This window comes from Melitaea cinxia, chromosome 4 (genome assembly GCF_905220565.1).
Source record: "Melitaea cinxia chromosome 4, ilMelCinx1.1, whole genome shotgun sequence".
Taxonomy (NCBI): domain Eukaryota; kingdom Metazoa; phylum Arthropoda; class Insecta; order Lepidoptera; family Nymphalidae; genus Melitaea; species Melitaea cinxia.
Genome location: NC_059397.1, coordinates 17,648,182 through 17,676,161, shown reverse-complemented (window position 1 = coordinate 17,676,161; position 27,980 = coordinate 17,648,182). Strand labels below are relative to the sequence as shown.

At 32.9% G+C, this 27,980-nt stretch overlaps 2 protein-coding genes across 2 annotated transcripts; one reads left to right on the top strand and one right to left on the bottom strand.

Moving 5' to 3' along the window:
- Window positions 1-816: 816 nt before the first annotated feature.
- LOC123670340 (V-type proton ATPase 16 kDa proteolipid subunit) lies at window positions 817-5,102 on the bottom strand. The gene is made up of 3 exons (XM_045603837.1): window positions 4,874-5,102; window positions 2,595-2,784; window positions 817-2,175 (listed from the first exon to the last, which is right to left on the bottom strand). The coding sequence occupies exons 1-3, from the start codon at window positions 4,944-4,946 to the stop codon at window positions 1,965-1,967; spliced, it is 474 nt and encodes a 157-aa protein (XP_045459793.1). The 5' UTR covers window positions 4,947-5,102; the 3' UTR covers window positions 817-1,964.
- An 899-nt stretch (window positions 5,103-6,001) lies between these two features.
- On the top strand, window positions 6,002-27,414 carry LOC123670338 (periodic tryptophan protein 2 homolog). The gene is made up of 17 exons (XM_045603836.1): window positions 6,002-6,019; window positions 6,126-6,238; window positions 6,587-6,681; window positions 7,803-7,931; window positions 8,274-8,707; window positions 8,913-9,087; window positions 14,782-14,949; window positions 15,607-15,859; window positions 16,360-16,507; window positions 17,325-17,516; window positions 17,663-17,808; window positions 18,557-18,704; window positions 19,813-19,956; window positions 20,319-20,428; window positions 23,657-23,805; window positions 24,484-24,688; window positions 27,232-27,414. Exons 1-17 carry the CDS (start codon window positions 6,002-6,004, stop codon window positions 27,362-27,364), a joined length of 2,760 nt encoding a protein of 919 aa, XP_045459792.1. The 3' UTR covers window positions 27,365-27,414.
- Window positions 27,415-27,980: the final 566 nt, after the last annotated feature.

Genomic DNA, 27,980 nt, shown 5'->3' with positions numbered 1-27,980 from the left:
TGGATAAGGATATCCGGAACATCACTACTTATAACACTATATACGTCTACTATACTTACTGTTTAACTACCTTCTTGCTTTTCATCTCGTGTCCAGCGGTTTTTGATTTCGTGTTGAAATACAGCATTGCTTTATAGTTGTTGCGGGTTCTTTTATATGGGGCCAAGCTTCTTACAAATAGACATACGTACTTAAATTTTCATTATTTTTACGACTTAAAAATAAGGAGGTACTCTATTTTTTTCTGTATGTTACCTTTACGTTTTATGTATGTATGACTAGGTGGACCGATTTCGACGATTTTCTACTTTCGCAAAAAAAAAAATTTTTCTTTAGTGATCTGTGAGATGTAGTGATCAACTTAGTAGAAACGATTACATTTCGTTGTAATATTTTGAATGAGTAAACTTAATTATGAATTTTCTTTTCGTTTGTTCTGATCACGTGACTTAACGCTGTGATGTCATTCTATATACATTTGGTTAGTTTTCTAATAGCGTTATCGATTGTAGATTGTCAACTTGGCTAAGCCCACTGAAGATGGGGTTTCACGGATATCAGGATAACAATCTACACATCTAATTAGTGTCTCATTAATGAATTTAATCAAAGCTTTAGTTCCGATCACACGAAAGCTAATTTTATAATGTTAAATTTCTTATTATTTTGTTTCAGGGACAAATTCTTGTTTTATAAAAATCTGTTATTATAAGAGCAATTTTTTTTATATTAAAAATGTGTTCGTTGTCTTTGTTGGTTTATAGGTAGGTATGTATTGAGCAAACAAAACTGGATATAGTGAACTGAAACACTCGATTCATAATTTACAGTACTTTTTAAAATATTTTATTAACACAATTCATTCAATAACACCAAAGATTATAACATTCTCTAACATGAAACCTAAAATAATACAATTTCACCTATTGTATTTATTTTACTTACCAATTTATATTCATTCAAACATCATTTTGACTATGAGGTATACATAAAAATATTTGAAATATATTTCACATAGTAAGTCGTCAGAAACGTTTATATTTTTATTATATTCATAGATTATTTGATATAATACGACAGTGCAATGTCATGTAGCATCCGCCTTCCTAGTTATTATATAAATCTTGTTGCTCATGTGAAGATCGTCGAGGTAAATAAAACACACAAAACAATCAAGTAGAAACAAAATAATATGGAATGTACAAATCATGTTTATTAACTGATCCCTGGCATTACATTATTTGTGACTCGCTTTGGAATATTTCAGTGGTCACTCAGCATTGGTAGACAATACGGGCAACAGTACAGTTTTATGGATAAGTACATCCACTTAAGACACCGAAAGCTGTAAAGAGCAAGTATATTCAAGCCAGGTTTGACCTTAATTCAGCAATAGATAACACAGTACCCTGGGGGTTTCACGGTTTCATAAATTATTTTAAGATAAATTGTTTGGACTTAACTTTCTACTCTAACTGTACATTAGTTTCGCCTTAACGCTAAAATAATCTAAAAGTGATATCGACAGATGTAACGTTTTGAACGCGAGGGATGGTAACGCGCAAATTAATTTGATATGTCGGTGATAAACTCCAGTCACCTTAAAAAAACATTAGCTGAAATTAAATTAAAAAAATAATAAATAAATAACTCCGTCATCGCGCGGTAGCGGCAACCATGATTCGGTTTCGTGTTTTATTCGTTATTATAAAATTGAACTTTATAAACTATTTATACAGATCGCGTCTCGAAGGGCGACTCGGAAGCAGCATCCAGTCCGGATCGTCCAGAGATATGCGATTATATTGAAGCTTCGGTTTCAACAAGTTACTTTACTGTGCCTCGGGGCGCTATGCTGTGTCGCTACCGGCGACGTATCTGAGATATTTATGCGAAATATTATGAGCAGTTGGTACAATTGCATAGGGCTCCGGGGCACGGGCGACGGGAGTGTGCTAGCAGATTTACTGTTGTTTCGTGTACAGATAGATGGCGACGATGAGACCGTATAGACCCAATACTTCGGCGAAAATGAGGATAAGAATCATTCCGACGAATAGCCTGGGCTGTTGGGCTGTACCGCGGACACCGGCATCACCTACAATGCCTATGGCGAAACCGGCGGCCAGACCAGAGAAACCTACAGCGAGACCCGCTCCCAAGTGGATGAACCCTCTGCAAAGAGAAAACATCAAAATATGTACTACCAAATTAAATGAATTCATTTGAATGTTACACAACAACTGCAAGGTTTATTAACAGGAAAGACTAGCCATGCATAAATTTCATGTAACAGCAAGTTATCATGAAATAATCTACTATATTTTCAAGAATCTTCTGAAGTAGGACACAGCGGGAAAAATCCTGCTTACAATCTGGAGTAGCCCAACTGGGGAAGTACCTTGACTCTACAGTAGATCACATCTAAATATTACTGTTCTCAAGCAGTGTTCTGTGTTTGTGGTGAGTAAGGTGACCAGAGCTCCTGGGGTAGTAGATGTCAATAAGGTATGGTAATCGCTTTCCATTTTGCGAGTCGTATGCTTGTTTATTCAACCTAGTTATATAAAAAAAATTATAAATAGGCTATGTACCTGAACAAGGGGTAGGTGGCTGGTGCCTCAAGGGAACCAGCAATAAGTACGGCCACGACCAATCCGTAGATGGCAATAATACCCGCCATGACAACGGGAATGATGGACTTCATGATAAGTTCAGGCCGCATCACCGACATGGCGGCAATACCGGTACCTGACTTGGCTGTTCCATAGGCAGCTCCGAGGGCTGGAAATTAAATCATAAATAATAAGTAATTTTGCATAATCTCTAATCATTCCTTTTCTTGTTGTTATCCATCATTATGTAATATTCTTTTAATGTTTCTATTATTATTATTTTATATTGTTTTTATTAGTCATTAGCACTTGTTCTTTTTCTTTGTAAATAATAAGACTAAATATTATTTTTTATGTTTGTCTTATAAATAGCTGAGAAAAAAACTATGCTATTAAGTAATTAATGTAATAATTATGTATTAAGATTATCTATAATTATATAATTAAAAAACTTTAGGTTTAATATACACACCAAACAAATGATAAAGGAAGAAAGGCTCAAAAGCTTACAATAAGAATAATAGGTATGCTCCTGATTATTTAATATATTCAAAGAAAATACATATACATTTTAAAAAAAAGGGCAGAGACAATAACATTATTTATTTATATATTAGCATAATTTTATCTTTATCACTGCATTAGAGCAATTATGAGTAATTATTAGGATGTTATAGTATATGTAGCTGTTTCAGTTTATATTAGTTTTTAAAAAATGTTTCTAGGAACATAAGGACATAATTAATGAATTATTATAATGAGATTAAATTATCAACTATAAAAAAATTGATAGTTTTTTTCAAACCTTATTTTGGTAGAAACTAATTATTATTATATAATATTAAAGTTAGGGGTGTGGTTTTTCCATGACCTAAATATTTAGTTCAGGTTCTAAAATAAGAATAAACTTGTAATCTATATAAAAGGCTTAAAACATAAAGTGAATTTGAATTACACTATTATATAGGTATAGGAGATAATTTATTTATGAAAAGAATTATCTTGTTGGAAATGTCTTGTTACTATATTATCAAGTATCAAGTCTATCTTGTCCAATCTTTAACACAAACTTTCCAGTTCATTGACTACTATAAGACTTAAGTCATGTGATTTATTATTCATAAGTGTGTTAAGTAATTTTTACAATTCCTACTGCAAATTGGTTATATAGGTTAATTTATTAAGCTCCATAATATCTTTTGAAATCATTGAAGAAGTTTAAATTATGAATGACTAGTCATGTGACATGATATTTCCATAGTCAATATAATTGCTCTTTTAGTATTACTTTATACATCCCTAAAATTCTTATAACATGATCATATGACTGATAAATGTACTGAAAACATAAAATGTTACAAACAGTTAATATGTGTAATTCCCTGATATTTAAATGTTAAATTATCTAATCCTAATGTATTAGCAGTATAAAATGTGATTTTATACTTTAACAGGCATTAAAAATATCATTGTATTATGTATTATTACTTATTGAGTAACAATCAAATGTATTAAGCTGTATGTACAGTGCATTTATACATGTATAGTATAGTATACCAATGTTCCCAAGTTATAACTTGAGGACTTTGTCACATGATCAAGTTGCCTATCATGTGATGTCAAGTTATTGTATACCTTCAAGTAGTCATCTTATTGGAATTTTTCCTTCCATTTGAGTAAAGTTAAATCGTTTTTTTTTTTTGTCAAATCTTTGACTTGTGTTAATGTCACGATCATCGATTTTCATGACAATAAGGTCAACAGAGTTTATTGTAACAAATTCGTGCAAACGAAAGTGCCATCAGTAACTTATCTATGAATCGGACATTCTTTTCAGATGGTTTTTCCACGAAATATGACATTGCCGGATTTACGCTACGTTACAGTTGTGCCAACATTAAAATTATCTATGTCCCTGCACAATATCAATCACATGATGATCAATTAACTTTTTTAACCGCAATACTACGCCCAGGAAAGTCCCAAATAACCGTATTCATTAATAAACATCATTAAAAAACTTACAATAGTTCTACTGTACATACTATCTATGTTTTAGCGTACGCTTCAAGGCGCGGCTATTCCTATATTTAGGACTCCTAAAATAACCATATTTGCAATGTAGTGTTTAATTTTATGTATAACTTAAATCATTAGTAGAACCGTGAGAAAAAAATAAGATGATAGAGAACCAAGTCGTTTTTCGTTCAAATACAGGACAGCCATTTCAATAAAGACAATCCACAAAAAGTACATACCACTAAAAATGATAGCAGACGCCGCCCCCATAACTCCGAAGAAGGGTCCATAGATGGGATTTGTTTCAGCCATTTTGATTTTGAAATGTGGGAGTATTTACAGGTCCCAAAAACTGTGATGACTATCTGCACACACTCACTCCACGAAACTATTTTAGCACAGACAAATATGGCCCAAGCTTTGCAGACTCGATAGAATGGGTCATATGACGATTGATGTTCAAGGCAGTACTCGATATGCCCTAACTTCTGATTGGCGAGTGCACGTCATTTCCTAAATGCGCAACCAATCTTGAGCTGAGAATTTCGCAGAGGTGTGACGTAGAACATTGATGTGGATCGCTGGCCAGCAAATATGCTCTGCGCATGTTCTGTCTGATCGTTTTGATACTTTTTAATAAAATTGAATGCAAAGATAAAATTAGAAAAAACCTCTTTCAATCTTTAACAATTCTAAATTTCAATTAAGTTGTATTATCATAAGTGGAATTTGAAACATTATTTAAAATTTATTATAATATTAAAAAAAGTAAATGTATTGATGATATTTGATGTTGCCACGAAAGTTAGCGCTAAATTTAAAATAGGTGGAAATGACAATTAAGTAAAATAATTTTATCTTAATTATATACTTCGAGACGTATTTATAATTTGAGAATATATAAATTTATTTATATAACAGCCATATTTTTATTGAAATCAATATAGATCTTTGTAATAGAATAAAGCTTATTGATAAATAATATGCCTTCAAAAAGCTTTCAAAGCGTAACTTAGAAACTTCATTGTTTAATTATCAATTGTATGTGTAAAAAGTTTAATATTTCTCATAATTCACAAAAGTAAAGAATAAAATATATACGATTAAATCCATTTTTGTTGTTTTAAGCTTTTAACTTCATTTCTTCACGCTATTTCCAATTTTTTAAGACTAAATACAGATTATGTCGTAAAACTTGACGATCATTTAATGTCAGTGTCAACCAACACATGGCATATCGACTGTAATTGTCAAAGGCCAAAGCCATGTCGCCGTGTTTTGTTGGTTATGTTGTTGCTTATGTTACAGTTACTATATAACCGTATATAGCAATAATAAATACTATTAAGAATTAAAAGAGTGACAAAATGAAGTTTAATTACAAGGTTCGTATTCACAGTTCTTACTTACTCTTCAATTACTATTGTTTCAAATTCAAATAATGAACAGTATAAATTGTGTGTTTACGTTTTTGTTTTAATATTATTTCAGTTTCAAAATCTCCTCGGTACAGTGTATCGACGCGGTGATATAATATTTACAAATGATGGAAATTGTGTTATCAGTCCCGTCGGTAATAAAATTACTATTTATAATCTTAAACAGTAAGTATTTTTCACGTGTTTATTTTATTTATCTTTCAAAATTAAACGTTATTTTCAAAGACATAACAACTTTTTACTATTATCACATATATACCAAAAATGTAATTTTTGTATTATTTACATAATCTAACTAAGCTTTAACTTTCTAATCAAAGATTCAATGATTTTATTATAGTAATTAGTTGTGATGTGCTATAAATGTTAGTGTCCGTTTTAGTAGATCGACCCTAACATCTGTAAATTATTTTCCATTTGTTTTGATTTAAATTTTGAACAACTGGCACACAACAATTAGTAGTTATTGTAATTGTTAAGCAGTTTTTTTAATTAAAAATGTTCGTTTTTCAGTAACAAAAGCAACACCCTGCCGGTGGAGAGCCATTTCAACTATACAGCTATAGATGTGTCTCCAAATGGCTCAATTCTTCTTGCTATAAATGAAAGTAGGTATTTTTTATCTATTATAATCCCTAACCATTTTTAAGGTACAGGCTGATCTTGCCAACATTAGCATTTTATTATTTTTAATTTTGTCCTGTCAAGAATATACATTTCTGTAATTAATTTTTCTTATATAGCTTAAATGGGATATTAATACAAGTTTGTTAATAGTTCTGCCTCCTAAATATTTCTTCATTCTTTTTCTATAGTTCTCATTTAATACTTTTATACTACAATTTTGTCTTATAACATTTAGTTAGTGATAATTGAAAACAATTAATATGATATGCATATAGATTAGACGTACTCAATCACTTCCTATTTTTCATTCATTCAGTCATTTTAAAAATTAAAATTATAATTTTTTTAGATACCACTACAATGTACATTTTAAAAACATGTTTTGGGGACTTAATCGTGTACTATTTATTAACTTAGTTTAAATCAAGAGCAGATCCAGTTCTCATAAAAGATTGTGGTCACAGCCACCTGAAAATCTGCAAAATGCTAGTCGAAGTGCAAACTCATTTATAAACGATCATGACTCATAAATGACTTGAAATTATTACTTTATTTTTACTGCACATCATAGGTATGGAAAAAGTCGTTGGAGGAAGTCAGACCTGATTTAGGGTTGTGTGCAGACCCATGTCATTTTGATTAAGGAGTGAAACTAATCGGCTGACCTTTTTTTTAGGCCAGCTCTTTCATAATTTCATAAAGTAATCAAAGTAATCGAGGGTTTTTTAAGTCCTGTAATTCCATATTTACATAAAATAATAGTCAAGGGAAAATATTGTGGGCATGCCCACCCGTGGCAACAACTGTGGATCCACCCCTGGGTTAAACTAACTTAACTGTTACTTTTTACTGAGTAGTAGCTGCTTTGACTAGATTTATGAGGCCTTTAAAATTAAGTTTAAATAGTTAAAATTAACCTAAATTGAAAGGCCTAATAGTAATTATTATTATTCATTTAAAAAATTTGTTTGCTAAATAACTATACATATTTATAACGATAATATATGTCAGTACTGGAATCATCTCACTCAGTAATTTTTTTCTTGTTTAATAATATTTATACTTTGTTTAAAATGTACTAATAATTCTTATGTAATTTCAGAGGGTGAAGCTCAAATGATCAGTCTGTTGACTTGCACAGTGATACATAGGTACAAGTTCAAGCAACAGGTAAATGCAGTTAAGTTCAGCCCCGATGGAAAATTGTTTGCAGCCTGCTGTGAGCAAACAGGTATGTAGTTTCATGTATATTTTTATGTCCATGTTTAGGAAATTAAATGTTGAAAAATGTGTATATTACCTATATGCTAATCAAGTACGTATACTTTTAGTTTCAGTGATCCAATTTATTTTTTGGTTAAACATAAATAGATTAAATTAATTGTTTTAATAAAGTATTTATATCATAAAAAAATTATAATTGCAAAATTTTGTAATATATTTTAAGGAAAAAATCAGTATTCGTAATCGTTTAATTGATGTATAAAATAATAATAAAATTATTACTAACTGTTCTGCCTAAAAAATAAATAATTGCCAATATTGTAATGAAATAATTTAACAAAAATTTCAGTGTTCATAATGACAGCACCAAGCAGCTTTACCGGCGAGTTTCGTTCGTTTGTAATGAAACGTGTATTTAAAAAAGCCCACGACGAAGTAACTTGTCTGGACTGGTCATCTTGCGGCAAATTATTAGCAGTTGGCTCCAAAGATACCACAACAAAAATATATACAGCGGATTACTTAGATAATATAAATATGTATTCCCTAAGCGGGCATACGGATAAAATAGTTGGAGTGTTCTTTGAGAAAGGGAGTTTGGATCTTATAACTGTTAGTCGTAATGGTCAGATTTGCTTGTGGGAGGCTAGTATTGATGCAGATGATTTAGTGACGTCAGCTGTGCAAATATCTCATAAAAAAAGGCGGAAATTGCAAAAGGAAAATGATTTGCAAGAGGATGAAGTCGATGAAAAGAATGTTGTGGAAAAGGATAAAGAATATGTGAGTATAGTTCTAGATTGTTCTTATCAAATGCTACATTCGTTTTAAATATGTGTCAAGTTTTTATATTTTTAATGTACGTTTTAATATTTTGAACGCATTTCATAGCCAGTTACGTTTCGTATGTATAAGACAGCCAGTGTATGCCTATTGTCCAGCTTTACTTCAGTCGTGTCGTCTAAAGCACTCTCGTTTTTATTTACAGGAAAGCGATAAAGACGAGGAAATGGATATTAAATCAGAAAAAGTTGAAGATGATAAGAGATTGCAATATAATAAATTAGGACGTCATTATATAGGAGATGCGATCAGAAATGCACATCACAAAGTACGAATATCTGCTGCCGCTTATCATAAGGGTACGAAGATATTAGTTACTGGTGAGTTTTTATATTTACCTTTTTATCCTGTGGGGACATCCATTAATTACGTTAGCTTAGAATGGGGAGACTAATACAAATAAATTTAGTTTAAAATATTTTTGGCGCCAATCTCACGTATGGGGAGGGGCAAGGTGGCGCTGTAAAATACAGCATGTTACTAGTTTTGTACTAAAACACAGTTTATATATTATTTTTCAAAAGAGTAACTGTGGAGTTTCTTGCCGATTCTCGGAATCGGTGGTAGCTTTACTTCTACAAATATAATAATTTATTTTTAAAGTTTTAATTTGTAAAATGACGATTCGACAGTGCTCTTGGGGCCTATTTGAATGAAGCTGTTTTTGATTTTGATTTTGGTCCAGGCAAGTCTTACTAAACCTCACCTAAGGGGAGAGGGGTCTAAACTGATCGTAAAATAGCTCACGTAATTATTGGATGCCCCTGTAATTGTTTATTTATGTTTTAAAAATTGCACTCATATTTTCTACTCACTCTATCTATTAACACTGTAATATTTATGATTTCCATTGCTTGCTATTAGCATATTCGTCGTTAGTCGTAGTTTATTCGTCGTTCGCCGCTCGTACGAGTAACGTGTGTGTGCTTCGTTAATAAAAATTTAAAACTACCTTCAATAATGGCTCCAACTAAATGTGATCAATGCGATAAATCTATCACCAAGAAGAATCCTGGAGTACACTGCAGCAAGTGTGGTATAGTGGTTCATGCCAATGCCGAATGTGCCAGTCTCACCAACAAACAGCTAAGTGTCATCAAAGCTAAAAATCTCGAGTGGACGTGTGACGACTGTGTGAGCAGATCGCCCCAAAGGTCATCACTTATCGTTCCTGAAGATGATGAGCAAGAAGAAGAAATTGAGCAAATTCCTAAAACTAAGGAAGTAAACATTGACATCCGCAGAATGATAGAAAACATTTCAAAGAACATCGAAAAAGCAGTAAAAAAACAACTAGTGGAACTAGAAAAAGCTATGGAATATTGCAGTAACAAAGTAGATGAATACGCAGAAGAAATGGCAGCATTTAGAACTAAGATAAAAGTGCTCGAGAAGAGGAATGAAAGTCTAGAAAACAGCAATAAATGCCTCAATTTGAAAATGATGGCTATGGAACAAAGAATTAATGAAGATAGACAAAAAACCCTCGTTAACTACCTCGAAATAGCTGGAGTACCCTACGAGGAGAACGAAGACCTGAACCAAATAACTAAAATAATAGCAAATAAACTCGATAAAAACATAGGGGACGTTAAGAGTATTGAACGCATTAAAGGTAAAACGGACGGAATTATTACATTGGAGTTACACAACAACAGCGAACCCGCCTCTTGGGTTAAGTCATCCAAAGCTGCTAAGTTGAAACTGTGTGAATTGATGCCTAAAGCTAACACTAATAATGCACAAAAAAACGTCCTAGTTCGTCATGCTCTTACTACCTACAATAAGACGCTGTTATATAAAACAAAGCAGCGATTATCCGAAACGTATAAGTTCATATGGGCCAGCGCAGAGGGAAATATATTAGTACGCAAAGAACACAACAGCAAAATAAAGGTAGTTAGATTCGAAGAAGATATAGTTCAACTTTTATCTTAAGGTACTTTAGATTTTAATTGACCCCCGCATGTACTAAGTTCTGTAACCAATGGCTAATAATAATGTTAATTCAGAAATATTTGATTGTCCTAACTTAGGATACTATTTGTCAATAATACCTCCCAAAAATAATTTCTCTGTAATACATATTAATATAAGATCGCTAATTAAGAATTACCCTCAGCTACTTTGTCATGTCAGTAAGAATCAAAATCAAATAGACGTTATTGTTCTTACTGAAGTCAATATCTCAGAACATCTAAGTAGTATGTTTAATATAAAAGGCTATGCAATGTACACAAAGTTACGAGAAAAACGTAAAGGTGGAGGTATTATTATATATGTTCGCGAAAATCACTGCTTTTCTGTATGTACACACCACACTTTTCATACCGAATGCTTAATAGGCAAAATTACAACTTCACATAATCTTTCCGTGACTATTTGTGCACTGTATAGACCCCCTAATAACAGTAAGTATCATTTCCTAAAATCGGAACTCCCGCAAATACTAGGCAAACACTATTACGACCAAAATTTTATTTTGATTGGTGATGTAAACATAGACCTAAAAAACAAAGATGTCACTACGGAACGTTATATGAATCTTCTATCCGAGGAGGGTCTTCAGCGCATTATTTCGGATTATACAAGAATTGAGACGACCAAAGGTCGAATAAGTAAAACGTGTATCGATCATATTTTTGTCCGAAATTGCGCTGAAGAACTCTGTTCGGCAGTGCTGGGTACAGTAATGGCTGACCATCGTATGATTATTGCTACGTTTACCGGAGTACGCACTATACAGCGTGCTGAAAAAATAATTTCTTATATCGATAAAAAAAAATTAAATAATGAATTAAATAAAATAGACTGGAAAATAACTGAGTCAATGAATTGTCCAAACCAAATATACAATTATATTTCTAGTACGTTTAATGACGCATATACACGTTCGACCTTAACAAAAAAAATATCCATAAATTCAAAACGTAATCAACACAAATGGATTAATGATAAAATTAAAGATAAATGTAATGAAACTGATAAACTTTTTATTAGATGCCTAAAAGATCCCACCAATAGACTATTACGCCTAGAGTACAATAATCTTAGAAATAAAACACATAAATTAATTAATAAATCTCGAAATAAGTACATATCTGATTTAATATTGTTAAACAAAAATGATCCGAGAAAAACATGGAAAGTACTAAATAGTTTAATGGGTAAAATAACTAAATCAATAGACGACATAATATTAAAAGCATTTAAAAAGTACACAATTGATGAAAATGTAATAGCTAAAAATTTTGCAAACGAATTTAAAAAATCAGTAAATGACATTGTACCACAATGCAATACTCCACTACTGGACAAAAAGCACTATCTAATTAATGAAGACAAAACAATGCTATTTAAGAAAGCAAAGAGCAGAGATATATATAAAATTATTAAATCACTAAATCCAAGAAAAGCTCCCGGTATAGATAAAATACGCGCCCTCGACCTCATAGCAATAGGGGACAAGATTGTAAATTCAATAAAAAAACTAATTAACGTTAGCGTAATGCAAGGTATATATCCTTCAGAACTTAAAAGTGGACTGATTAGACCAATTTTCAAAAAAGGTAGTGCAGATCAATACTCTAATTATCGCCCTATAACCTTATTACCTATAATAAATAAAATAGTTGAGAAATATATTGCTGGACAAATTTATAATTTTTATGAAAGTAATAACATATTAACTAATACACAATTTGGATTTCGGCCTAAAAAAAGTACTTCGATTCTTCTCACAGAATTTACTGACGCAATAAACTCTCACCTGGATAGTAAAAAACACGTGTTGCTTTTATTCATAGACTATAGTAAAGCTTTTGATACCTTAAAACATGATCAGTTAGCGGAGAGATTAGACGCCACTGGTATACGTGGACCTTTGTTGGAATGGTGTAAAGACTACCTTTCCAACAGAAGTTATAGCGTTAAAGTTGGCGATACCATAAGTGACGCTGTTAATGTTAATATTGGCACTGCTCAAGGATCGGTAATTGGCCCTCTTCATTATTTGACATACGTAAACGACGCAAAAAATGTTTTAAAATATTGCCAAATATACCAATACGCCGATGACACGTGTTTAATTAGTGGGGACAGAAATATAGAAATAGCTTTGCAAAACTTACAAACAGATTTCACAGCACTGAGCATGTGGTCTCATGATGCTGGGTTAGTTTTAAATGCTAATAAAACTAAGCTCATACACGTAAGGTCAGCCTACAACACTCGAGGCCTTAAAAATATTGAATTAATAGCGCACAATCACTCTTGTCTTCATAGAAGCCAGGGTAAACAATGTGCTGGCAGATGTGAGAGAATTGAGCAAGTCGGAAACGCTATGTATTTGGGGGTGGTTGTGGATGATAGACTCAATTGGGCTCCTCATATAGAGATGATATGTGATAGGTTACGAGCCTTATTATCCAAAATACGTGTACTTAAAAATAAAGTGTCGCTAAAAACCTTACGAAATCTCTATATTTCACTGGGAGATTCCATTATATCATATGGTATTACAAGTTATGGGCGAACCTATACAACATACCTTAGCAAAATTTACGACCTACAAATTAGACTGCTTAAACAAATAGTACCTAATAAGGTTAAAATTAAGTTCAAGGAAAACTATCGCGCCTTATTTGGCTACTGTGATGTAATGCCGATATTTGAGAAGGTTGAGTGTGCGCTATTGATCTATCAATTCCTTAACTCTCAGCGGTTTCTTATGCCTTTAGATGCTAAAATTGTCACAAGGAGGACCCATCAGAAAGATATGATCACGAACACTAAAACTTCGAATTGTTACGGTAGGCGAACGTGTAGCTATCTAATACCTAGAATTTATAATAAATTGCCAGTGAATTTTAGAAACAAGCTAAGCGTAACAAACGTAAAATATAAATTAAAACAATACTATGCACAAAATATTAGGGATGAATTTGAATCATTATGATAATTATTACTTCTAGTTTGCCTTATTGTAAAATTGTAATATTTAATGTATCTCTTTATATATAAATATATACGATAAACAAAAAAAAAAATAACATATTAAAAAAAAAAAAAACTTGTTACACAGCTATTTTATTTTTATTTTAAATTATATCGAATCAGTAAACAGACTGTATATGTATAAACCTGTCAGTGAGCGTGTTGTCCGCACGGTATTGAACATGTACCCGCATTTTGCGCACAAACATTATGCTTGCATCTCTCAAATGTTTTGTTAAACTACCCTATATACTGCATAATTGTTGTTTATTTATATTTTGATTTGTATTCCTGTACTTAATACTGAGAGCAACTTTGACTTATAGATTGTAGCACACAAAAATATTTTTTAATATATTTCTTTTCTTATTGTGTTAAAATATAGAACTTCGAATGTAAATATGCCAAGACAAACCCAATAAGGGTTTAATGGCATTGTTACTGTAAAAATAAAAATATGTATGTATATATAAATAAATAAATAAATAAATATAATTATTGTCAACTGTTTTTTATATGTTAATATAAAAGATAGATAAAAAATATCTCTACCCACATTTTGTTTTAAATTGGATAGATATGTTACTGGTGCCTGTAAGAGAAATATGAACTCATATATATGAACCTTTTTATTTTGTAGTAAATCTTTTAAAGTATATAAATGCCCAAATATATTTATTTGGAACATACAATTCGTGACATATAATTTATATTTTTCATTTAAAATGATTATAGATAAGAATTGGGGAGATATATCTATATAAAAAAAAAATAATAATTTTGTTACAGAAAAAATTTATCGAAAACATAAAATTATATCATGTTTTTTTGTAAAACTTGTGAAAATTAGCCTGCACTGTGTCTTATATATGTATACGGAACGTAACTGGCTATGGGAGAAAGAGAGAAAGAAAATGTGTGCTCGCACCTCTCTTGTTCCGTTCGCTTCACCCGATCAACTTGTCATTCATGTTGTTTGTATAACTTGTTTAATAATACATTTTTTTTTTAAATTTCAGGCTTTACATCTGGAATATTCTTCCTACACGAAATGCCAGATGTAAATTTAATACACACTCTGAGTATATCTGAGCACAGAATCAGTAGTATATCTATGTCGCCTCAAGGAGACTGGATAGCATTTGGTTGTCCAAATATTGGACAATTGCTTGTTTGGGAATGGCAGAGTAAGTGGTTTTTTATTATTATGATGTGGCGAACTTCGTACAGCCATATTATTTTAAAACTGTATTTTATGTTGGAAAAAGTTACATATCTGTGCAAAATTTCATTAAAATCTGTCCAGTGGTTTCGAGGATTATCCCGGATAAACATCGCGACACCAGATTTTTATATATATAGACATCGATGTATAGGCATTGTCCGGTCTTGCAAATTGTTAAACGCGAAAAATTCAAATTAATCGTTCCATTTTTTGAAATATTACAACTTTCTGCGCTAATTAAATTAATAATTCGTTTCATAGAAAACGCCTACAAGTGTTACGAATTATTAACAAAAAAGCCGAACCGGACCAACCGCTCTCGAGTTTTCATAAGAAGCCATTTCTAATTTTTAAACTGTTTGTACAAAACTTAAAAGATGCTTCTATCATAATTATAATAATATTAGAATTAATAACACAATACACAAAAAGAAATGTACAACGTGTGGTCTTATCGCTAAACAGCAATCTCACCAAAATCAGAAATAAGCGGAAAGTGTGTGGACTTAAAATTACAGAAAATAACAAGTAAACCAAATACATAGATATACAGACATACATGCGTAAAAATTGAAATCCTGCATTCGATTTTTCAACTTCATAATTTTTTTATTTATAGGTGAACAATATGTAATGAAACAACAAGGACATTCTCTCGACATGACCTGCCTTGCGTATTCACCCGATGGCCTCTATATAGTAACGGGAGGCTATGATGGAAAGGTCAAAGTGTGGAATACGACCTCTGGCTTTTGTTTCGTGACCTTTAATGAACATAAATCAACTGTGACAAGTATCGAGTTTAGTGCAAATAAAAAATTCTTTGTTTCCTCATCATTGGATGGAACAGTTAGGTGTTATGATCTTACCAGGTAAGTTTATTTATATAGGCATTAGTTTAATAAGTACATTTTTAAATTAACCTAGAAGCTAAAGTATGTAGTAAATAATAATTAGGTAATAAGGTAAAATAATAATTATGTGGTGTTCAATAATCATATCTAGGACCATTACCAGGAGATCATGAAGTAGGTACTAGTAGTTTATTTAACTTATATGAAATCATTTTTTAGTTACCAACCAATATATGACAAATTTAGCATTTAATTTTTTTTATTAAGGAAATTTAATCTGGACCTATTAATTATTTTTAAATAATCATATCTAAGTACCAGGAGTCCATGAAACACCTGGAACCTATCTTAAAATAAAATACGTGAATATAATTTAATTTAATAAAAAAATATATTAATTATAGTAAAAAATTGTAGGTACCAGGAGTCCATAAATCCCCAGTAGCTTATCTAGCTATAACAAATACCGTATGAAAATAAAAAATGATATAAATTAATATACTTTATTTTATTTCTAGATACCGTAATTTCCGTACACTAACGTCACCGAGCTTAGTCCAGTTCGGTTGTGTGGCCTTGGACTCTAGTAGCGAGCTATGTGCGGCCGGGGGTCACGATGTCTTCGAGATTTTCATCTGGTCTATTAAGTTTGGAAAGCTTTTAGAGGTAAGATTTAATTAACTACATTATGTCGTCTCAATTTAAAATATATTTAATTTAAATATATTATGATACTGATTAATAATAACACTTACCGCCTTGGTTTGTATAATGTAAGACAGATAAAAAAACGCAATGATAATATTTATAGTTTATAATTAAATTATATTATAGTGGTCTCGTATTTTATTGTGATTACTGCTTACGACTTAGTTATAGGTATCAGGTAACCATAAATTACCACTAGCATAGTAGTATTAATATAACAAACAGGAGTTCTATAAATGTCCTTATCTTAGTAGATTACGTTAGCAATCCTAGAAATTTTAATTGCCATAGATATAGTAGAATGTGTTATCTACATTTATCTGTCTATATTAATATAATAAAGTTTGAGAGTTTGTTTGAACGCGCTAATCTCAGGAACTACTGGTTTAAGTGTAAGGGTAGGTGTATTTTTATTTTTGTATGTTTTTTCTTATTAACGCGGGCGAATCCGTAGGGCACAGCTAGTAAAGTTAAACATAACACTTCATCAAGCTGTGACAGAAAAAACAGGAACTAAGCCAAACAATGATATAATTATCATAAACTGTTTTAAGGTACTAAGGGGTCATGAAGCGCCAGTAGCTTTTTTTATCAATCAAAATATTTTTCGTATTTGTACGCGCCTGTCTTAAATTTTATGGAATTACTTATAATCTGTTTTCGTGTTCAAGATACCCTTGCTTATCCGGGAAGGTGTAGGCTATAAAAAACTTTAAGTTGTGTCAGAAACAACAGGAACTAAGCCAATTAATGATATATAATTAATTGTTTCCAGGTACTAGGGGGCCATGAAGCGCCAGTAGCTTGTCTATCCTTCAGTCCGATATTATCTAGTTCCCGCCTCGCCTCTGCCTCTTGGGACAAAACAGTTAAACTATGGAACTGTATAGAAACTAGTTCAGAATGTGAGACAATACAGTTATTGGCGGATGCTTTACAAGTAGCTTTCAGACCTGATGGAGAAGAGGTAACGAAAAATTATATATTCTAAAATAAGTACATAGTATTATATAATTTGTATCATTTGTATAATTACATATATCATGTGTTGTTCAAGTAGTCAAATTATTTTTTATTTACATAGATATACTAACTATATAACAAATATTACAGATAGCAGTATCAACTCTAGACGGTAACATCACTTTCTTCAACGTCACCACTTGCGACCAGACCGGTAGTGTTGAGGGCAGGAACGACCTAGGCTCCGGCAGAGCTGATACTGATCTCATCACTCCCGAGAAAATGTTGAAAACAAAGTGAGTTTGTTATTATGTATGTATTATACGTGAGGCAATAAATTAACATCACATACTATATTAAGGAATTCTTATTTCACAATTTTCATCCAAAGGTTGCCTGGATTTTATTGCTTTAAGCGATAAGGCCGCCTTTTCTACATGTTTTTGTATTTTATTTTAATTTTTGAAGTAAAACTTCTTCAAGCACGCTAAACTTGAGAAGTAAGCTGGTGAATGCGTGACGAGAAAGTGTGATCGGGCAAGGCGAAAGGAGTAAGAGAGAGGTGTGAGAAAACATTTTCTTTCTCTCTTACTCTCATAGCCACTTACGTTTCGTATTTGTAAGACAACAAGACAGAAGTTTTACTTCAGTCGTGTGGTCTAAAGCACACTCGTTTTTTTCCTGACATCATGGGCGTTTTATAATTTCTAAATGAATAAAGACCAAAAATTAATAAATATATAATATTTATAGATCGGCAAACAAGCGTTCGGCTCACCTGATGGTAAGCGATTACCGTAGCTTATAGACGCCTGCAACACCAGAAGCATCGCAAGCGCGTTGCCGACCCAATCCCCCCAGGAGCTCTGGTCACCTTACTCACCAACAGGAACACAATACTGCTTGAAAACAGTATTATTTAGCTGTGATCTTCTGTAAGGTCGAGGTACTACCCCAGTCAGGCTGCTCCATATTTTGAGCAGGAAATTCCTGCTGTGCCCTACCTCAGTCTTTTGTTATTTATAACATATGTATGTATTTCAGAGCGTTTACGACTATTTGCTACTCAGCGGACGGCTCGTGCATTCTCGCGGGAGGAAATTCGAAAAATGTTTGCTTATACAGCATCAAGGAGTCAGTTCTGATCAAAAAGTTCGTCATAACACAGAATAGATCGCTCGATGCTGTTAATGTGAGTATAAATATTCTTTCGGAGAATCAGCAACTTAAAATTTCTTTTGTTTTTCCTTTTTTTATTATATAATTAAATTCTTAATTTTTCTATAATTAAATTCTTCATTCTTTAATTTTTTTTATATAATTAAATTCTATTTTGGACCAAATACTTTTAAAATTTCTTAAACTTTACTTTAAATTCCTTATCATAAAATGTAGGAAAAACACATTTAACATCGCTAATTTTTGAAATAATAATTTTAAATGATAAAAAAACACAACAGTAAAAGACAAAAAAAATATAAATAAAAAAAATATATAAATGTATTTTAAAATAAAAAATTAATAAATTGTATAGTTAAGAAAAATATCCCTATACTGGAAAATAATGTCAAAACATGTAGGTCATTTTGTTCAAACGGAAAAAAAATTGGTATGGTTTTAATACATAGACATATAATTTTTTTTTAAATTTTACTTTAGATTTGTTTTGACAATTTTGACATATTTTTGTACTTCATTATAATTTCGACCTATTCACGATCGATCACTAAAAAACCCCTGGAGTGTTCCTCCTCTCCCCTGGGATGGGACCACGGAAACGCTGAGCACTTCCATGATCCCGCCGGCGTTTGCCCATACCAGGGCCCGTCGCATAAGTGACCTCCGAGAGGCTTCCTCGAACACCAAGGTCACCTCCATCCTTGGGACCCTGCAATGCCGAAGATAGATCCCCCAATCTATCGCTCGCTGGTCCGGCGTTACGGCTGTAGAACGATCGATCACTATTCACCCTGTAACATCTACATGTACATGTACATGCGTGCATAACATGTACCTGCTAGGCATACTCTTTGGCCTCACGTAGGAAAATGAACCAGTTATTCTCTATAATATAAAAATGAGTCGCTGAATGTGTTGCTAAGCGCAAAACTCGAGAACGGTTGGACCGATTTCGCTAATTCTTTTTTTAAAATATTCCTTGAAGTACGAGGATGGTTCTTACGGAGAGAAAAATTCTAAAAAAAAAATAATAAAATTAAAGAATCGACTGTTAGGCGATACGAAGTTCGCCGGATCAGCTAGTATCAAATAAATTGATTAACACGTCTTTATCATTTCAGGACGTTATAAATCGTCGTTTTCTCACCGAGTTCGGCAACATGGCACTTGTGGAAGAGAGAACAGACTTCGAAGGAGGAGACGTTAATATTCGCCTACCGGGAGTTAAGGCCGGCGATATGGCCGATAGGAATGTTAAGCCTGAGGTATGTATAACTATATACTAACTGAGGTAGGGCAGCAGGAATTTCCTGCTCAAAATTTGGAGCAGCCCGACTGGGGTAGTACCTCGACCTTACAGAAGATCACAGCTAAATAATACTGCTTTCAAGAAGTGTTGTGTTCCTGTGGTGAGTAAAGTGACCAGAGCTCCTGGGACAGATTTGGGTAGGGTCGGCAACGTGTTTGCGATAGTTCTGGTGTTTCAAGCGTCTATAAGCTACGGTAATCGCTTACCATTAGGTGAGCTGTACGCTTGTTTGCCGACCTAGTCTTTATAATGAGTGAGAACATTTGTCAAAACTGTTATTACGTTAGTTTTAAATTAATTTTGTATCTTTTTTTACAGGTTCGTGTACATTGCGTGAGATTCTCACCGACTGGTGAAAACTTCGCTGTAGCGGCTACCGAGGGACTATTAATTTACAGTCAAAACGCTGGACTCGATGGCTCTTTCAGGTATATTTTGAACTTTTATTTCATAATAAAATATTATTTATTGGATCTACTTATATTATATTTAAAAAAAAAAACACTTAATTTAATTTAAACTGATTGTCTCTGTCAATCTGTAATGAAAGAGTTACGGATTGTGCTTTAACTTGATCAATATCAAGTTTATTTTTTAAAAATTATTTAAGTAAAACTATTCTACGCACACTTGACTTGGCTAGTAAGTTAGTGAATGCGTGACGAGAGCGTTACGAAAAGTGTGATCGTGTGAGGGAAACGGAAGTTTAGAGGGAGATATGCGTAACTGAAGATAGAAAGAGAGAGAGAGAGAGTTACGTTTCGTAAGTTTATTTCAAATCGTGTAGTCTAAGGCACATTCATTTTTTTATACTCCTGAATGTTTTGTTCTATGTTTTAAGACTCTTCTACTGAGGGTTTGGACCAATTATTTTCAAAATAAAGTCTAATAAAGTATAAATTCCTTAAATCTATAATATATATAAAAGCGAAAGGTCACTCACTCATCACGAAATCTCCGAAACTATAACACCTACAAACTTGAAATTTGGCAGGTAGGCTCCTTATAGAGCGTAGACATCCGCTAAGAACGGATTTTATGAAACTCGACCCCTAAGGGGGTAAAACGGGGGTTGCAAGTTTGTATGAAAGTCCTATGTTTTTGAAGTAAGAGACCTGAAATTTTAAATGTATGCTCTATAGATGATGAGAAGACGTCCAAATAATGTATCTTTAGAAATCAACCCCTTTTTGGGGTTAAAACGGGGGATGGTAGGTTGACTCACTGATCACGAAATCTCCGAAACTATAACACCTACAAACTTGACATTTGGCAGAAAAGCTCCTTATAGGGCGTAAACATCCGTTAAGAACGGATTTTACGACACTCGACCCCTAAGGGGGTAAAACGGGGGTTGGAAGTTTGTATGAAAGTCCTATGTTTTTGAAGTAAGAGACCTGAAATTTAAAATGTATGCTCTATAGATGATGAAAAGGCGTCCAAATAATGTATGTTTAGAAATCAACCCCTTTTTGGGGTTAAAACGGGGGTAGGTAGGTTGACTCACTGATCACGAAATCTCCGAAACTATAACACCTACAAACTTGAAATTTGGCAAGAAGGCTCCTTATAGGGCGTAGAGATCCGCTAAGAACGGATTTTGCGAAACTCGACCCCTAAGGGGGTAAAACGGGGGGTTGGAAGTTTGTATGAATGTCCTATATTTTAGAAGTAAAAGACTTGAAATTTAAAATGTATGCTCTATAGATGATGAGAAGGCGTCCAAATAATGTATGTTTAGAAATCAACCCCTTTTTGGGGTTAAAACGGTGGTAGTTAGGTTGACTCACTGATCACGAAATCTCCGAAACTATAACACCTACAAACTTGAAATTTGGCAGGAAAGCTTCTTATAGGGCGTAAACATCTGCTAAGAACAGATTTTACGAAACTCGACCCCTAAGGGGGTAAAACGGGGGTTGGAAGTTTGTATGAAAGTCCTATGTTTTTGAAGTAAGAGACCTGAAATTTAAAATGCATGCTCTATAGATGATGAAAAGGCGTCCAAATAATGTATGTTTAGAAATCAACCCCTTTTTGGGGTTAAAACGGGGGTAGGTAGGTTAACTCACTGATCACGAAATATCCGAAACTATAACACCTACAAACTTGAAATTTGGCAGGAAGGCTCCTTATAGGGCCTAGAGATTCGCTAAGAACGGATTTTGCGAAACTCGACCCCTAAGGGGGTAAAACGGGGGGTTGGAAGTTTGTATGAAAGTCCTATGTTTTAGAAGTAAAAGACTTGAAATTTAAAATGTATGCTCTATAGATAGCGAGAAGGTGTCCAAATAATGCACCGTAATCTATATATATAAAAGAGAAAGGTGACACTGACTCACTCATCACGAGAACTTAATAACCGCTGGATGGTCCATCCATCCAGGATGGACAAAGATGAGGCAGGGAGGTAGATTATAGTTAGTTGACGTCCGCTAAGAACGGATTTTGCGATATTCCACCGCTAAGAGGGTTTAATTAGGGTTGATAGTTTGTATGAAACATATACAGCCTGAAAATAAAACTAAAAATGTGGTGTATAGAGAGGTTTTATAAAAATAACTATTAAATTATACTAAATTGTGCCTTTTAAAAAGTTACTCAGTTTGATAAGCATTTCAAGTGACTGAAATAAAAAAAATATTTGCGTTAAACATCTTAATAGTAATGCATATCTTCATAACCACGCGGACGTAGTCGCAGGCGACAGTTAGTGTATTATAAAACAAAGTCCCCAAAAGTATATGTGATGGATTCCTTCAAAATCTACTGAACGGATTTTCATGCGATTTCACCAATGGAGAGAGGGCTTGGAGAGAAAGGTTTACGGAATGGCTAAGCCGATTTCGATAATAGTTTCACTGGAAGTTTGCCGGGAAAACTTTGTGACGCACTGATTTCTACGCGGGCGAAGCCGCGGGCACAGCTAGTATTATATAAAGTTAGGCCGTATTTATAATAAATACCTTATACCAATAAATTATCTTTCGTCTTTCTTTCAAACGTAGTAAAGTGTGTGGAGTTGTGGATGAAGGAAAATGACTTCTTCTAAAATTATTTCCCTGATATATCATTTTCAATTCTGTTAAACAGTGTTATTTTTTTATGCAACTAGTTCGGCAAACATGTGTATGGCTCACCTGATGGTAAGCGATTAGCACCCAATCCCCAGGAGCTGGTCGCCTTACTCACCACAGGAACACAACACTGCCTGAAAGCAGTAATATTTATCTATGATCTTCTGTAAGGTCGAAGTACTTCCCCAGTCGGGCTGCTCTAGATTTTGAGCAGGTATTTCCAGCTGTGCCCTACCTCAGATGTTTTTTTTTTTTTTTTTTTTTTTTTTTAATTTTTGAAAACAAACAGTATTACAATGGGTATCAACAACATCAGTATATATACAAAAAGTACTTATCGTAATACCAACACCGTTTACCACGGATTACCAAAGTTGTAACAGTATGCCTGACTAACATAACAAGGTTAAGCAAGTGAATTGGTAAATTGTTAATTTTAATTTTAATTTAAGTGTACTAACGTAGTTGTAAGTTACTAATGTTACTAACAAGTGGACTGTAAGTCTTAATTAAATAAAATTATTATTATTATATTATTATTATAACATATAATGCCTTAACCTGTATATTTGCTGGCAGGCCCTTCCGCCTGGAGACCCAGTCGACCCCGCTGGCGGTGCGGCAGCTGCTGCAGGCGCGCTCGTGGGGCGAAGCGCTGCTCGCCGCTCTCCAGCTCAACACCCACGAGCTGATCCAGCGCTGTGTGGAGGCCGTGCCTCCATCCGACAGTATGTTCATCATCATCATCATCATTACAGCCTATACAGTCCACTGCTGGACATAGGCCTCCACAAGTTTACGCCAAAAATAACGTGAACTCACGTGTTTTGCCCATAGTCACCACGCTGGGCAGGCGGGTTGGTGACCGCAGTACTGGCTTTGTCGCACCGAAGACGCTGCTGCCCGTCTTCGGCCTGTGTATTTCAAAGCCAGCAGTTGGATGGTTATCCCGCCATCGGTCGGCTTCTTAAGTTCCAAGATGGTTGCGGAACCTTGTTATCCCTTAGTCGCCTCTTACGACACCCACGGGAAGAGAGGGACAGTATGTTACTTAACTCGAAGTGAAACTTTTATTCTATCGCCCCAAAAAAAAATTTTCGTTCATTTATCCCATGTCGCGTGTGTGTTTTAATCTGTATATGTAATGTAAATGTTTTTTAGTCACTAAAGTTTCGCTTGCATCGTTGTTTTAATTTCGCATTCGCAAGATATATCTTTTTCTATGTGACATTGGCGAAATCATCTGTGCTCATTTGGCACTATTGAATGCCATTTTAAGAAGAAGAAGAAGAAGAAGAAGATATATCTATAATTATTAATTTAAATTTTTGCCTATCTAAAAAAAATGAAGTGTGATCCTAAAAAATAAATAATAATAGTAATACATTTCAATATTTCTGCCACAGTTCAACTAACCGTCTCGAATCTCGAAGCCGATTACGCGCATCGTCTCATGAACTCCATAGCCCGTCTACTAGAAGACAGCATCCATTTAGAACATCTCCTCATCTGGATAAAGCATCTAGTGAGCGATAGGACTACCGTACCTCCCAGTGTGTTACTGGCCTTGGAGAAAAATCTAACAGTCAAATATTCTCAGCTTAGTAAAATGTAAGTATAGCTATACTTTGTAGCCACATGTTAGAGAATAGACTTGATGACTTGCTCACGACAGACATTTTTATTGGCCATTTAGATGTTTGTTGTGGTCTGGGCGTGCCTGTGTATTGTGTTTGTGGATACCTGACACAGGAAAAATCCTACTGGGGCCGTTGAGTGTGAAGCGTTTGTTTTATTTATGTATTTAATAGCATTGACTTGGAACATCTTCCTGTCTGAGTAAAGCATAATTATCTTGAGTACCGCCTAGTATTTTACTGGCTTTGGTGAAAATAAAAAATAGTAAATCTGAGGGTCAAATATTCTTAGCTTAATAAAATGTAACGTTTCAGCATGTAATATCCCACTGCTGTACATAGGCCTCTTTCCTTATGTTGGAGAAGGATCAGAGCTTGATCCACCACGCTCCTCATTGCGGGTGTGCGGATATATTCCCTTCTATGCGTAATGATTGCTATCAGATGTACGTGATAACAACCGGGACCGAAAGCTTAACGTGCTCTCCGAGGCACGGTGGGGAAACCCACAAGGACTAACAACTAGACCGGAAATTAATATTTGTATAAACACAAATATCCGCTCCGAGCGGAAATCAAAATTTGAAGCGACCTAAGTTTTGAACAAGAGATTTCTTACCATACCATACCTCAATGATAAATATATCCATAATTTAAATAAAGGATATAATGTCGAAATAGTTTAATCCATATACATGTGGGTTATAGTTATATAAAGCAGATCACATGTTGGTTAGATAGTGTTATCAGTAGCGATAAGGTCAAGTATGTGATAAGAATGATAAAGATTTAATCGAGATGAATTGTTCCGTGATAAAATTATTGGTTTTTTAAAGCCTCCATCGAGTCTAAGGATATGGGACATGAAGGAATAATGTAATGGCTGAATTTTAATGAGAGTAAACGGAAAAGCCGAAATCGAATAATCTACGTGGGGTAGACGAGTGGAGTGTTTGTATATAATAGGGTATGCCAAAAAACGACGTAATTTTTTTTCTTTGCTCTCAGACCGAAATATCTCAGAAAATGTCCCAACAAAGCTCCTGTTAAAAGTAGAACTCAAAATTCCAATTCTAAGAGGTTTTCCATCAAATTTCATATTTTTCCGTATAAATAACATGGATATAATAACATGGGTTCCGTATAAAAACGATGTTGGTTTTTTAATAATTCTTTATCCTGCAAACTAAGACACATAATTTATGTTTTTCAAGAAAATGGATGAATGGACCTTTTTTATTGTATAAAATTTATCACAAAAAAAAATCACTGACTCGAATTCTCTATCTTCAATATTTAATTTGTTATACAGCTTTGAAGTTCAAATTTACGGTTTTTTTTTTAATTTTTTTAGCTAAATTGTAAGTTAGAGAAAAAATTTTAATTTCAAATATGTGGTAGGTACGCTTAAAATCCTATAAGGAATTTGCTTTCAACGTTTTCATATCATCAATAACAAAAAAGTTACAGGCTCATGAATATTTATTTTAACAAACTTTTGTTTTAACGAACTTACGAAAAAGAAAAAAAAATATCGTCATTTTTTTGTCACACCCTAGTATACAATATAAATAAAATACAATTTTATGCAAATGTTTGCTTGTAATGAAATGTTAAATAACTTTGACTTATGATTTGTTGAACAAGAACTACAAAAATATCTAATAATTACTAAAAAAATATCTAAAATTTCGTTAATATTATACGTAGTATAAGTTATTTTTTTTACACATTGTTGTTAATCATAAAAATTCAAAACAGAAATAAGTGAGGGGTAATACAATTACAAGTCGTGTATTACAAGGGGCTTTTCTAGCCATTTGCAGACAACCTTGGTTACGATTAATAATAAAAAAAACGCATACAAATATCTACACAATAATACTTATACATAATACATAATTTCATACATAGGACACTACATAATATAATAAATATAGTTTTATCTGTGATTTTTTTATTAGAAGATCTTACACGTGACATTGATTGATAACGTTAAATTTTGGTAATTCTTAATTTTTTCATCTATCACAAATGATACAACAAAAGGCGCAAGACTATGTTATCTATATATTAGTACGCGAAGGAAAAACTTTATACCCCTGACTTGACGGAGGAGTATGAAATTTCGCATACTTATAGTTTATATAGAGAAGGAGTGCAGAATGCTAATTTTTTTAATTATGCATGAAATACATTAAATCAATAAAAAAACATTACACACAGACATTACCATGTATTTTACACACACGCATAATTATATATACATATACTCTTTTGTTAAATGTTTAAACTTATAATTTAAATTAATTATGGTTGAAATTCGACCACTGGGCGATCACTAGTATCGATCCATTATATTGAATATTATATAATTTAACTCTTGTCTATTTTTATTATTTTAAAAGTGTTTCATTGACTACCTCTACCTACATCAACTTACAATACCCTGTAACGCTAAGTGTACTTTTGAATTGTAATAAATATATAATAATTTGATTTATTTTTTATTTCCAGATGTGACTTCAACAAATACACGATACGTTGTATCAAGGCGGTCAGCGTGATAACTCCTAAACAACAAGATGAAGATATGCAGAGCGATCAATCTAGTGGGCGAGGAACGTTCTCAGATTCAGATTCAGATTAAAATATAATAATAAAAAATAAAATAAAAAACAGACTTTTTTATTTATAAAATAAAAATCTTTCATTAGGTTTTGCAAATAACCTGTCTCCTATATACCTAATAAGTAATAATATATATTACATAATCCAATACTCCGTATCTTGTGTTTACAAACACAAGATACTTAAGAACGAAATGAATAAAGACAATAACAAATTAGATTCTCAATTACACTAGAATAAAATTACACCTAAAATTAGCAATGGCCGAAATGGTTCTTACAGATTAAAAAAACATGTGAATATGCGAATTCAAGGTCAAATTATTAAAAAATTTTATCAATATAAAAAAAGTAATGGCTTCTTTGTGAACGGCTAGTGACGGTTAACTTCTTAAAACAGTAGAATGGACGGGCCAAAGTTACAAACGACCTAAATATAGCTTAAATTTATTTAGGTTAAGAAAATAGTGACGCATATGTGCAATTGGCAGATAAAATTAGCCATTAATATGAAAGCTAAAATTTTATAACACAGTAATTTTAAATATTAATATTAGTCAATTATTTAAAAATGTAATCAGTGTTTTAAGAGTACCTATTGCTTTAAAACAAACACATCTACTTAATAATACATAT

Excerpts from the sequence above, each read along its gene's own strand:
- LOC123670338 (XM_045603836.1), top strand. Across the intron at positions 6,682-7,802 it reads TCTTCTTGCTATAAATGAAA|AGGGTGAAGCTCAAATGATC; the intron begins GTAGGTATTTTT and ends ATGTAATTTCAG. Across the intron at positions 17,517-17,662 it reads TCAGACCTGATGGAGAAGAG|ATAGCAGTATCAACTCTAGA; the intron begins GTAACGAAAAAT and ends CAAATATTACAG.
- LOC123670340 (XM_045603837.1), bottom strand. The coding sequence starts at position 4,946 with ATGGCTGAAACAAATCCCATCTATGGACCCTTCTTCGGAGTTATGGGG. Across the intron at positions 2,785-4,873 it reads GTCTGCTATCATTTTTAGTG|CCCTCGGAGCTGCCTATGGA; the intron begins GTATGTACTTTT and ends TTTAATTTCCAG. Across the intron at positions 2,176-2,594 it reads GCCACCTACCCCTTGTTCAG|AGGGTTCATCCACTTGGGAG; the intron begins GTACATAGCCTA and ends TTCTCTTTGCAG.